At 40.1% G+C, this 14,564-nt stretch overlaps 1 protein-coding gene across 1 annotated transcript; it reads left to right on the forward strand.

Annotated features, from left to right (window-relative positions):
• Positions 1-10,129: 10,129 nt before the first annotated feature.
• FERD3L (Fer3 like bHLH transcription factor) lies at positions 10,130-11,192 on the forward strand. Its single transcript, XM_077757615.1, has one exon. It carries the CDS (start codon positions 10,226-10,228, stop codon positions 10,715-10,717), a length of 492 nt encoding a protein of 163 aa, XP_077613741.1. The 5' UTR covers positions 10,130-10,225; the 3' UTR covers positions 10,718-11,192.
• Positions 11,193-14,564: the final 3,372 nt, after the last annotated feature.

The raw sequence follows: 14,564 nt of genomic DNA on the forward strand, positions 1-14,564 counted from the left end.
CCTGCCTGCTGCCCCCGGCGCCTCAGACTCCGCAGACCACACGGAGGGCTTTGGCGTCCCTCGCTGACAACTCAAGCTCCGTCCCGCCCCCGCTGCCCACCGCCCCCATTTGCAGGGGAGACCACCAGGTGGTGGTGGCTGTGCAGCCGCCGCCGCCGGAGCCAGCTCGGCTACCAGAAGGCCTCAGCTGCAGCCGGAAGTCCCTGGCCCGCCTCAACGCCGACACTTCCGCCCCAAGTGCCAGAATCAAGGGGCTGGCGGGTGCCTACGGAGCCAGTAGACAGCTCAGCGCCCAAAGCGAGCACAGGGATAAGGGAGGTTGGGCGCCCCTGCCCAGAACGTCCTCAGTCCCAAAGCGGCCACTCGAGACCCCCAAGTGGGTCGGCAGCCCCGCCCAGCTCCCCATCTACCTCAACCTGGCCTACCTGCCCGGTGGGAACAGTGCCTTCCTGGTGGACGAGGAGCTCTTCCCGCCGGCGCGCTCTAGGCTCCTCTAGCAGCTCTAAGACCCGAGCAAGGAAGAGGGCATGCGCGGGCGTCCTGGCTGCGCTGCCGGCGGGCAAGCAGCGGTGGGACCGCCACCTCCAAAATTTTAAAGTGGGCGCTTTTTAATTTTAATATCATGTTATCAGTCATGATAGAGCCCATGACCTAATGGAAAGGCGTGAGATCTGACAGTCAGTGAATTAATAATATGGCAAGAAGATGAGAGCAAAATGTGTAGGGGGAAAAAAAGGGCAAAATATGGAACCCTGAAAAAGTCTAAGGCCCCAGGGGGCCATCCATTATAATATTGTGTGTTTGGGATATTTCTTCTCAGATAAGAGAAGCGAACTGACGGTGGCTAACAACGTATGGTATTACTTGCAATGTCGTTTATTTTATTCCAAGAACAACACAGAACCAGTTCACACTTAACATATACTTTCCATACTTTCCACAGCATGCAAAGTTCAAACCTGATACCCAAACAAGGTCAAAGTCACCACACTGTGAGCTATAGTTAGAACAAAACAAATCATGCATATTTTTTTGGCCTATAGAGTACAGATGAATTGTCAGAAACTTTAAAATCCATGTGATCTTTTTTTCTCTAGAATCTTAACCATTTAACTAAAATATCTGATCTTCCTTGCTATCTTCAATTGTCTCCCATATTGTACCTTGTAATGAATTGAAAGAACTGTATCATATACTTCCTGGTGGATTCCAACTGAAGATAACCAATCTGGAGATAATAGTCCCAGGAGCCACTTCGAAGTCAACTGGCCATGGAGAAAAATAATAGATCAAACCATGGTGCACAATCATAAATCCAAATAGAAGTAACAGAGACTGAATTTTAAAGCCTGGAGAAATAGATAAATTGGGACTTCATACATTTATGAGATAAAATTTAAGAAGACTTGACAATAGATCTATATATATGGCCACAAGTTTGCAACTTAATTTTGAATGTCCTTTACACTAGGGGTGCCTGAGTAGCTCAGTCCGTTCATGAAGTCTCCCACTTTGGCTCAGGTCATGAACTCCTGTTTAGTGAGTTTGAGCCCTCTGATGGGCTCTGTGCTGACAGCTCCCAGCCTGGAGATTGCTTCGGATTCTGATTCTCTCTCTCTCTCTGACCCTTGCTCACTCATATTCTCTCTCTCTCTCTCTCTCTCTCTCTCTCTGTTTCTGCCAATTAAATAAACATTTAAAAATTAAGGAAAAAAGCCTTTTGCACACTAGGCTCTAAAAGGCAGAAGTGGGATAGGCTCAAATTTGAATCTGAAAGCTGCGTGAAATCCTGAGGGAATGTATCGAAAGAGGTCTAGCAAGAGGGTAACAAAACTGTGTAACAAACCACTTTGCCAAATAAGATGATTGATGTGATATTAATGCTACTTGGATGGGATTAAAAGGAAATTTGTTTTAAAAGTTAGGATTTTCTCTTGCCATAGAGCAACACTTGTAAGAGTGTTCTGGAGGGTCATCATCTTTCAGGACCCACAGAGATAATGACAGTAATGGCTTCTACCATGATGATGGTTTTCTCCATCCATGATACTAACCAATATGGAGATTCCATAATCCTCAAATGATAGCTATAAGAAGCCACAAAGAGGCTAAAGACAGTGGCAGGATAACCAGAAAACCCTGCCCAAGGAAGGCTGGTGAGTCAAGGAGCAGCAAAATGGTTAGGAACCATTTCACTTCAAAGTTCCACTTTGTTAGTTTTGAAACAACCAGCATTTTTATGCTTAAGTAAATCACTTAAATTTAGAAGAGACAATATGGGACAGAAATAAATCTAAATGATACCCTTGGTATGCTTACTTAAAGAAAGTTATTTAATGAAAATATCTAGTTAACCTAATACAATATTCTTCATTGAAGAAAAAAGGTGCTAAAAGGCTTCCAAACTCAATGCAAATAAAACTGAATATACAAATTCCATAGACTGAAAATTATTGAAGAAATATTATGTTAGACTTTGCCAGGTGCTGGTATCAGAAAGATGAAGGCATGAGTTACTGAGAAGCATTGTAACTTGGTAACCAAACACCCTGGGTTCTGACTTTGAATCCCAACGTGAGCATTTACACATTTGTGAACTCAACCATTTTGAGACTCCATTAGAAAATGGGAAATAAGAGAATCTTCTGCATAAGGCTGTTTTGTTAAGTGAAATAATACATGCACAGCACTTAATATATAGTAAGTGTCCAATAACTATTATTCTTATTGCAAAATGGTGGGGTTTTTATTGTTGTTTTGGAGTTTCTTGGGAGGGGTAACTCCCCTCAGCTAATCACAGGTAATTCCTGTGAAAGATAAAGGGGGAGGAAACAGAAGTGAGTTGGCAGGAACTTGAGACTATAATACTAATCTGACACCCGTGGTGGGGGGTGGGGGAGAGGAGGAATGAACACTACACAGGAAGAACCACATACTATGATGCAGAGCTGAGAGAAAGAAAAAAAAAAAACAACAAAGAAAACATAATAGGGAATTCTGGAGCAAATATTATCTAGTAAGAAGGACCATGTTATCCATAAATGGCCAACCTCTGGTATTCCTTTTGTGCTGAGGCTGACTAGAAAGAGGATAGCTTCACCTTGAATGCTGCAGTGACTCCTAAGGCACTGAGGATGGAAGATGTTGGCCAATTGGCAACCTTTGTAGTTTAAAGAGAAATCCAATCAGTGTACTTCCATGGTTACCATTTGGATTTCAAATTCTAATAAGGAAAACTGAAAGTACACAAGTGAAGAAATAAATATATACCATGCCAGATGTTTTGTGTGCTTTGGAGAAAGATAAAGCAAGGCAAGAGGACTAGGGAATGTAAGGTAGAGGGAGTACTAGTTTGTTTAGAAAGGTCAGGACCTGCTTCCCTGATAAGCCAGCATCATTCAGGGACCTGAAGAAAGAGAGGGAGTGAACTATGTGTATATCTAAGAGTTGAATACTGCAGTCAGAGGCAACAGAAATGCAAAGGCACTAGGACAGATAATGTGCCTACATGTTTGAGGAACAGCAAAGAGACCAGCATAGCTACAGCCTAGTGAGGGAGGAGGGAAGTAAGAGATGAGTTCTCATGGGTAGTGAGGTGGGAAAATAGTGTATCATGTAAAATGGTGACTTTTAGGACATGGTGATAACTTTTACCCCAAGAGAGAGAGAAAGAAGCTTACTCAGTGTCCCCACTTGACTGTTAATAAATATATTAAGATGTTCAAAGCTGAACTCCTGATCTTCACCCTCTCCCACATCTGCTCTTCCTGGGATCTTTCTCCTTCAGTTGATCACAACACTTTCTTTCCAGTTGCTCGGGCCAAAACCTAGGGATTGCCCTTGACTCCTTTCTTTCTTCAAATGCCACATACAAGCATCAGCAAATCTTGTTGAATATTCTTCAAAATATATCCCAAATAGAACCACTATATGTCACAGCAACTGCTACCAACAGGTTACTGTAAGAGCCTCTGGTCAAGTGCCCCTATCTCTCTCTTGTGCCCCATCAAATTTATTTTGAACACATTAGCCAAAGGAATTATTTTAAACAGTAAGTAAATCTTCAGAAGGCTCCAGTGTATTCTCATCTAATTCAAAGCAAAAGCCAAAGTGGAAAAGGCCCTACATATTACAACCTTGCCCCAGACTGCCTTACTGACCTCATCTCCTAGTATTCTTCCCTCAGTTCTTTCTGTCTAGTGGCCTCTGTGATGTTCCTCCAGTATCTCAGTCATTCTTTCACCTTATCTTCTCTGAAATGTTCTCTAAAATATCCCTGGAACACTCCCACTTGATATACAGCTAACTACCTCCCTACTACCTTCAACTATTTATTCAAATAACACTTTCCAATTAAACTGTTACATGATAACTCTATTTAAAATAGCAACTTTCAGTACTCATGATCTTACTTATACTAAGCAACTTTTTTCCATATTACTTACCACTCTCAATACAATCAAATACTAGTTTGTGTTTTCTACCTTGTTGTGTTTCCTACCTTGTTAACAGATATATACCAAATTCCTAGACCAATGCTACAAGGATCAACCACATCATAGGCATTCAATAAAAATCTGTTGAAAAAAAATTGTATTGTGTATTTTTTAACTTACTGTACAATGCATTTGCTGTACAATAGAATAACAGGTTATAATTTAAATATATTGATGAAGGTAGTACATTCATGTATAATAGTATTTTAAATATAATTCCATTTTCTTATTAAGTAGGAGGGTCTTTGAATATCTTAAGTTAAGCAAATTAAATTACCCACCTTTTTAAGGTTAAAAATGGTTTGACTTTTGGAAGTTACATATGTTTCAACTTAATACTAACATTGTCCTCATATCGTAAATGAACAGTATAATGGGAAAAACTTTTAAAAAATTATTAAATTGCAAGGTCACACATATACGATTCAATTTCCAAGTACACAAAGAATTTATAGACTTAAGGATGATTGTCAAACCTACAATGTTTATTACCAAAGAAAGTCACATTTAAAAATTATATGCCAAAATATACTATAGGAAATGAGATGAAAAAATAAATTATTTGGGGGTAGGTTTATAACATCCTGAGGGATTTTTTTTTCTTCATACCTCTTCAGTTTTCCACGTGTTTTTCAAACAGAAAGACTTTGGAGAGAGTTCAAACAACAACTAATGTAAGAACTAATATAATTAAAATTTGGAAAATAGATTTACTCCAAAAGCTAACCGAAATTGAACTATTTCATGTGAAGAAGAAAAACCTGAGACAAAAACAAAAAGGATTTAATATCTGACTTTAAGCCAGTTTTATAAATGACACTGTAGAAAAAAAATAGATCTAAAGTAGCATATCTATCTGTTTAATCTTTCAAATAATTGACAGTTTTGTTTTAGGTACCAGTAGAAAATACATCACTAAATAAAGAGATCTGAGATACACTTTTTTTCTCTCACATATTGATCCAAGTTTGAGAGGTACAGCTCTACTCCATTAGATTATTTCGAGTCCCAGCTTTCTGTTCTGCCATCACAAAGGGCAGGATTCAGTAAACTACAGCCTGCAAATCAAATTCTGCCTACCACCTTCTTTTTAAATAAAATTCTATTGGAATTCTGCTACACCCATTCATTTATATATTTTCTGTGGCTGTTTTCATCTTACAATGGTAGAGTTGAGTAGTTATGACAGAGATTATACAAACCTGAAATAGGTACTATCTGGCCTCATATAGAAAAAGTCTTCCAGTCCCTGCCATAGAGTGTTGTCCTTGTACATGGTCAATACTAGCTCACCACCAAAACACCCACAGTCCAAGCCAGAAGAGAGCAAAGGCAAATGATTTGATTTCCAAAGCCCAACTTGAAGTTGCACATATCATGTCTCATTTACTCCACTGTTGCAGTATAGACATATACCCGGCTAAAATGCAACGGGTTGGAAATGTGCCCAACCTAACATATGTGTAGGTGGATCTGTTACTAAAAGGGAAAAGGGTAAGTAGATGCTAGGGAATGCTGAGCAGTTGCTACCACAATTATGAGGGGGAAATGATGGTATAGGTGGAAGTTAAGAGGAAAATGATAAATAAGCCTCTTGAATCAGCTGCCTTCATTGAATGGATTTTGACCATTAGAAGCACTTCACAAAGTAAAAGACTGCTTTCCAGGACTTTTGCCTCTTCTTTATTTTTTCCTGGTTAAGTGTAACTCATCCAAAATCTAATAATATTAATATTTTAAAGAGCAGGTCATCTTATTTGGTATTTGCTCTCAGTGACTAGAAATAAGCCTTGAGTTCCTGCAATGGTAACGTTAGCCTGGTGTATGCCTCCCATGCAGAGCCTCTTCTTGTTACCCTAACATCTCAGTGTAATTTCAAAGACAGGACCTACAGATTCAGTTGCTTCATGAGCATGTTTAGACTTCTTGTCCATCTTCCCAACACACATATACACATGTAAACAAGATATGTGCTCAACAGCTTAATATTCACTTACATGTTTGAGTGCCTTATCTTAACAAGTCCCCATAATAAGTATCCCAAGGAATGTGAAGATAGGCTTATTAAATAGGGCAGGATCAGCAAACTACAGTTCAAGGATAAAATCCTGCTCCCTGCCTAATGTTGTACACATAAAGTCTTAGAGAACAAAACTATCCTTTTTCATTTATATATGGTCGGTGACTACTTTTATACTACAAAAGCAAAGTTGAGTAGTTCATCAGGGATTCTATGACTTGTAAAAACCCTAAGTTACTATTTTGCCAATTAAAAAGAAAGTTTGCCAATCCCTGAACTACAGCATTCTGAGTAGCCCTTACTTTCATTTGGACTCAGGATTACAAGTAGAATAGCAAGAAGTTAGTTTGAATGCAAGCAAGAATTTCTTAACTCTAAATATGAACAAACCCTAGAATTCATTTCCTTTTACATTTCTTGAAAAATTTCCCAGAGCTTCCAAAGGACAGAAAAGGCACTTATTTCCACTTATTTCATTTGTAAATATTTTAATAAAATGAATATGTTTAATGAGATTTAACAGTTCCTTCCAAAGGGATGAACTGTTTTAAATCACTTATATAAATTTACTACATATACTGTAGTAGTGAAACCAAATATCCACAAAAGCATTTTAAAAAGAGCAGATGTTTCAAAACAGAGAAAAACAATTTCAGCCATTTCTATTCTATCATTATATTTATAGATAAAAAATAGAGTCGGTCATTAGAATTTAGATTTTAACATTTGTGTCACCATGATTAGAACCTTAAAGGATAAACTGAAATTATTGTGGTATGAACAGAAGTGTTTTCCTTGGGATGTTATGATTCAAATTAAGAGAAAGGGGGGTGCCTGGGTGGCTCAGTCGGTTAAAGCCTCCAACATCAGCTCAGGTCATGATCTCACAGCTTTTGGGTTTGAGCCCCGTGTTGGGTTCTGTGCTGATAGCTTGGAGCCTGGAGCCTGCTTTGGATTCTGTGTCTCCCTCTCTCTCTGCCCCTCCCTCACTCGCGCTCTGTCTCTCTGTCTCTCAAAAATAAATAAACATTAAAATTTTTTTTAATTAAGAGAAAGGTATTTTTATATTATCACTACAGGCATACCTATTAAGATATTTTTATAAGTTCCCTAATATTTAATATTAATATTTCAGCCCTATCCTGTGCAGTGTTAATTTTGCTATAGTAATTAATTTCCATTAATTTTGTTTCTTTCATGATAAGATTGTTGAAATATTCATCCCCTTGCATAACATCTGAGAAATCTAAGAAAAAATGCCTCTTTAGAGTCCCATGATAGCCTCTGACACCTATTTTCTTAAATTTTACTTCTAAATGTCATGTTTCCCTTCAGTGAGTGTCCTAATGTATTTTATTGTCAAACTAGATTCTCACAAGATGGAGTATTTAATCCACTTAAAATAGAAAAGTTATGGGTCACCTAGGTGGCTCAGCCAGTTAAGCATTTGACTTTGCCTCAGGTCATGATCTCATGTCATGAGTTTGAGCCCTGTGTCAGGCTCTGTCCTGACAGCTCAGAGCCTAGAGCTGTGTTGGATTCTGTCTTCCTCTCTCTCTGCCTCTCCCCAGCTCTCTTTCTCTCTTCTCTCTCTCTCTCTCTCTCAAAAATAAACATTTAAAAATTTTTAAGATAAAAGTTATGAGAAACATTTAACAACTACAAGTCAACTATAAAATGTGTCCAAATATTTAATAACACATCAAGTAAGAGTTAGAAAGCATGTTACTGCTTGCCGAACAAAAATTAATTCTCCCATTTACGTATTCTTTAGCCACTATTGAAATTTCAATTCATTTTCAGTCTTCTCTTTGAAAGAGGTTGGGTAAAAATCAATACGTAATCATAATCAAGGATCTCATTTTCATTAACATCTTTCAAGAACATAAATTTCAGTTCTTCTCTGCCAGAGTTATCACAATGCACACTGGAGTGTGAAAAATAAACTCAAGAGAAAAGAAAATCAACTAAAGGACAAAAGAGCAAGAGGGAACAGAGACACAAATGTGTTTTTTAAAAAAGAATGAATGAAAGAAAGAGAAGAATTCAAGACAATACTGCTTTAATAGTACCTGAGAGCACACACTGGGAGGTTAGGTAGAAAAGGAATTGTGCTGACCTGTTAGAAATAGGCGGTTTCTGGGAGCTGTCCAATGTACTAACCGAACCGTCACACAGCTTCCCTCCTTAATAAGAATGGGTATCTTCAGGAATTCTTTCTTGAACCAACGAGGTTCTTTACTCATCTTTTTAGGCTATTTCTTTTAACCTATATTTAAAACGATTTTCTAACATGTTATTCTGCTCTTCTGTGTCTTCCTAAAAATCCCTACACCGAATAATTAAATAAATATAGCTACTGGCAAAGAAGGAAAAAAGAACACTTCTGTTAACATATTAGAGATAATATGAAATTAGTAAAATTTTGTTTTCATCATACCAAATTTAAAATTTCTTTTCGTCTCAAAAACATGATCTAAAGATAACTTTAAAGTCTCCCTTAAATAGAATTCAATAAAGTATAGTTTCCACTCTTAAGTCCTGTAGGGCAGCACAAATCAATGAGGAAAATGACCCAGATGGAAGTGAAGATTATCTTTGTTCGCAAATTCCTTGTTTAAAAATCGAAAGACTTCTCAACAGAGAGTGAGGTGATCGACCCATTGGCTTATCAAAGGGTAAATCACATTTTTGAAAGGAGATTGAAGTTGTTTTGTTTGGGGCGGGAGTGTTTGCTTTTGCTTTACCCGTCCTCCCCACCCCCCCGCCGCCTCACGCTGGGGTTACACAGTTAAGCACACTCGGGAGAAAATATAATGAGCTTCTTTTTTTTTTTTTTCCATTTTATTGCCACCATCATTTTGCCCTGAAGCAAAATCTTCCACTTTACATGAGTAGGAGATAAGTAGGGAAAGGAAAGTCAAGTATCTCAGTTGTTAGGCTGATTACAACAAAACAGGCTTTGGAAGTCAGGGTTTGTAACGCGGCAGGAGAGCTGTTTAGATGCCCTGGAAGGAGAAAGCCGGTTCCAACAGCGACTCTGGGGAATGCGCTCTCGGCCCCCCCTACCGTGCTTACTTAAGCTAATGGAAGATCTTGCCTTTCAGTAGCCGCTGCACTGGGATACCAGACAAACAGTTCCCCTCGACCCCTGGCAGACAGGGCCCCTCTTCAGGACATCATTAAAAGCACATGCGCTTGTTTCACACCCATTGCCAGCGTCGGGTGGCAGGATTCAGGACTTCTACTCTGAAGCCAAGGAGAAGCCAGAGCGGTGGAAAACATCCTCGCTTTGAAAATCCAAAGCTAAATTAAAGAGCTACATGAGATAAGGAGCCTGAAGAATATTAGTTGGCTGCGGGGGTGAAGAGAGACACAAAAAGCACAGCAGGTAAGAGCCGCGGTTTGTTGCCAAAAAGGAACTGTCCCAGGTGGCGCGGCGAAAGGGGTCTCAGCACTGGAGGCCTATCCCTTTGAGCTTTCCTAGCGCGCTCAAGCTTGTCTTCTTTCATCAGTTTCGAGAAGACGGACGTCGTCAGAGCCTTCCCTATCGGTGCCGCTAATCGTGTTATCAGCTTGGCTATAAATATTAATCCCCCTGGCCCTTCGTGATGGTGCCGCCTCAGATTCGGAGCCGTTAGGAAGCCCATCACTAGGATCCCGCCCCTCCCTGCGAGAAACCGATGAGAGGCAAGGCCAAGGCAACGCGATGGCTGCCTATTCGGAGAGGTGCGTGGACGCCACCGTGCTGGACTTCGTCGCGGACCTGTCCCTGGCCTCCCCGGGGCACCCTCTCTTCTGTGACTTCGCACCTGGGGTTCCTTTTGGGGACCGAGACCTTGTGCTCCGCGAGGGAAGACGCAGGAGGCTGGCACGCTTTGAGGAGGAGGATCCAGAAGAAGGCGAAGTAGACGAGGGGGAGGAGGAGGAGGAGGAAGAGGAGCACGGGAGAGGCGCATCCCCGCTGGGCCGTCCCAAGAGGAAAAGGGTGATCACCCATGCCCAGCGCCAGGCAGCCAACGTCCGCGAGAGGAAGCGGATGTTCAACCTCAACGAGGCCTTTGACCGGCTGCGAAGGAAGGTGCCCACTTTTGCTTACGAGAAGAGGCTGTCCCGGATCGAGACCCTACGCCTGGCCATCGTCTACATTTCCTTCATGACCGAGCTCTTGGAGAGCTGCGCCAAGAAGGAAACCGGCTGAGTCCGGGAGGGAGGGAGGTGCGTGCCCCTCCTCGTGGGCGTGCGCGGGCTTGGGGCGCTCCAGGACCCGGCAGGGTGCGGCCGAGAGACCAGGAGGGAGTCTCTAAGACAGAAAATCCGGCGCTCTGGAGCTTTGTCCGCAGTTGAGAAATCCGCACAGCTCTCGCCGAGAACGGCAGCCCGAGAGTTAATAGACACGCGATTGCTTTCAAAGTCTGGGGCGCCCGAGGAGGTAGAATTCGCTGTGGAGGCAAACTTCCAGAAGCGGCTTCTGCCGGCCTGGTGGGTGGGGACGTAATCCTTTCCTCAAACTGCAGACTTCGGCGGCTTTAACAGAGTCCAAACTCTTTACTTCTAAAACATTTAGAAATAATAAAATCCACATTCCTACTTTTTTTATTTTTTTCAAGCCTCAACCGTCGGTGCAGCCCAGTTCCGTGCAGACGCTCGGTTCCGGTCTGAGGGCTGAGGGCCGTCCTGGAACAGATACTCACAATGGGGTGCAGGGTGGAGGGTCTCCTGGGAGGCGGAGGGGCTCTGGACCTCTCCTTCGGTGCTCTTAGGCTTGTCGCGAGACGGAAGGAAGGAGGGGAGAAAGGAAAGGGGGTCCAGTGTACAAGCGACCTCCTAGAAGGGACATCATCCTCCCCTCTCTTAGCCTTAACGTGCAGAACCAGACATCTTGTTCGGGTTCCTCCCAGAGACTGCGGGTTGAACTCGGAGGAGGACAGGGAGAGCTCCAGCCCTAGGGGCGGGGACGCTCCTGGGCCTGCCGGGATCTTGGGCTCCGAGCGTTGGCCGCAGAGCTGGACTTCCCGCTGCGCTTCCGGGAAAAGGACCCGATCTTCCCAAACGCAGCGCAGTCTCACCGCACACTTTTAAATTGTTAGCTGTAGGTAGAGAAGACAGCTTTCTTTCTAGTCGCATCTAGGAACAAGCAACTCAAAACTCAAATGAGGAAATGCATTCTACCACTTTGCCAATATGTGCGTGATGGAGAGGAGGTTGAAGCAGGGCCAAGGTGAGGAGGGCCCATCTCCAGTTTGGATCCTCTGCCATACCACGGTTCTTCCTTCTGGGCAACCTGCTAACATCTGAACTGGAGTTCTTCAGATAGCAGTAGGTAAGTGAGGAGGAAAATCCGACTGAACAAGGCCCACCCAACCGCCAATTCCATAATTCTTTATTTTCCTACTTGACCTCACGCATCTTTTTGCATCCAAACACACACACACACACACACACACACACACACACACACACTTCTCCCTATACCTTTAGTAATGTCTTTATTAATAACTAACATATACTTATCCTAGGAAGTTTGGAAAACAAAAGTTAAAAATAAATAAAATTTAAATCACTTCACATCACCACACAGCTAGCATTTTTATTTCCTTTTGGTCTTTTTCCCCCCTGTATAGATATGAATTAAATATGCTTAAGAAATTTGAGCTACTTTGGATATTGATCTTTCTCCACTCAGCAGTATAGAAAAAGCACTTTTCCTGACTTTAAATACTATTCAAACGTAATTTTAATTACTTTATTTTACTGTCATAATGACGTATCACAACTTACAGTCCTTTACAGGTAGATAGCTAAGATACTTCCTCTTTAAAAAATAAATGATGGTGCAAAGAGTATTCTTCTAGATGTCTTGCCTGCCTGTGATAACTTCCTGATATTAGAGAATTAGAAATAAAATTTCTTCATCATATGAACATTTCATTTATGGCTACAAATGGCCCGATTGCCTTCCAGGTAGGTTCTGCCAGTCCACACTCCTTCCCACTAGCGCTGCCTGGATTTGTTCCTCTTTCAAGTGTCTGCATTTAAAACTCTTCCTAGTTCTCCTCTCTATAGGAACTGAATTAGTTCTGAAATGACAAAATTTCACAACTAATTCAAATTGTCTTCCAAAGATAATTTATTTTGACTGTCTTTTCAGTAGGATTTTTTCCACATCTACCAGATGAACGTCAGGATAAACAGGTAAAAAAAAAAAAAAAAGTAACCAGAAAAGAAAAAAAAAAAAAAAAAAAAACAAAAAAAAAAAAAAAAAAAAAAAAACAACCAAAAAACAAAAACAAAAAACAACCCAGCATAATTAAGGAGGGTATTTTTATTCTCTAGTACCTTTATAAAATAAGCTGAAATTTAGACAATGACCTCTATATCAGTTTTATAAAGTAAAATTACTCATTTTCTCTTCTTTTTCTCCACAACTTTTTGGCTATGGAGACCAATATATCTGTATTTTTAAAGGTAAATTTAAAATTACTCATTTTAATATGCTGAAAGAAAATAATTTTTTCTGAACTTTTCATTAAACAGCATTCTGTTCCCCAGCTTCTTATGGAGTGCTAGTGGCTCCATCAATACCTCAGCTTATCCAGTTATTTATTTAATTAAAAAGTGTGTTGACATTTTACATATAGTGTGAACAGGTTCAAAATCAAAAAACTTGCAGAAGCTCCCTTACTTCTCCCACTTAAAGTCCTCTTGAGAATTAAACATCATTTTAAAAATTCTACAAGTGTTTTTTAAAAAGTCGTTCAACTCCAGGAATCATCAATAGTTTTATTTTAAAACTAGAAATTTAAAAAAAAATCCATGTAGACAAAGGACCTCTAAATCTCTGGGTCATAAAGAGTAAATACAAACATCCATCATCATTAATCCTCTTCCTCATATTCTGAACCATTTTGTTATATTCTTAGTAATCACAAAATATCTTGCAGTGATATAGTTCTTCTGCATATAAATAATATCTAAAGAGCCTCTAAATAAAATGTGATTTCCCCATTATTACTAGAATTATGTTCACAATTTTCCAATCTGTTAAATCACGTGAATGTTTTGTCCTTTGTAATTTTTTTCTAGGTTTAGAAGCTGCTTTAAAATGCAAAGTCTCTTAAAGCATTTTCTTAATCACTGTACTGATAGAAAAATTTGAAGCCAAATAAGGATTGTAAACACAGAGAAATGGGGTGACTTATTTCTTATACCAAACCATCCACAGAGATAAGACACAGTCATCTACATTTTGAACATGAATCCACTACACCTCCATATCTCAACACTCAACTTTTGTAAGCGATGGGACAGGTCTAGTTTTTTTTTTTTTTTTCCATGTTAGATCCATAAATTCAGCGTACTTTTATTTTTTTAATTTATTTTTTTCACTATAGTTGACACACAATTTTATGTTAGTTTTAGGTGTACAACATAATGACTCAAACAGCTCTATACTTATGCTATGTTCACCACAGGTGCAGCTACCATCTGTCAGTGTAGTTTACATATATTTTTTAAATGTTTATTTTGAGAGAGAGAGACAGAGAGAGAGAGAGTACCGGGGAGTGGCAGAGAGAGAGGGGAGAGAGAGAATCTCACGTAGGCTCTGCGTCATCACTGCAGGGCCTGACTCAGGGCCTCATCACAAGAACCCTGAGACCATGACCTGAGCCAAAATCAAGAGCTGGATGCTTAACAGACTGAGCCACGCAGGTGGCTGTGAGTGTACATTTTAATACAAGTGTTTTTAGTGTATAACATAAGCTATGTTAAAATTGTTTTATTCTTTATCTTTTAAACCAACACTAATAAAATATCAGTAGATACTGGTTTTTTAATACCTGCCACCAGTTTAAAAAAAATTCTAATGCCAATTATTTCTGGAAATTCATAATAATGTTTTTGAAATCTAAAAGTTATTTGGACATTTGGAATCTAAATACCATTTTAGACGTTGCATGGAGGCAACAATTTATTTATCACACAATTTATGTGACCTGCCTTTTGGTCTCAAACTAAGTTCCCATAGTTTTAAGGTTACTCTTAGT

Source organism: Crocuta crocuta, unplaced genomic scaffold (genome assembly GCF_008692635.1).
Source record: "Crocuta crocuta isolate KB4526 unplaced genomic scaffold, BGI_CrCroc_1.0 scaffold62, whole genome shotgun sequence".
NCBI lineage: Eukaryota > Metazoa > Chordata > Mammalia > Carnivora > Hyaenidae > Crocuta > Crocuta crocuta.

Excerpts from the sequence above, each read along its gene's own strand:
- FERD3L (XM_077757615.1), top strand. The coding sequence starts at position 10,226 with ATGGCTGCCTATTCGGAGAGGTGCGTGGACGCCACCGTGCTGGACTTC.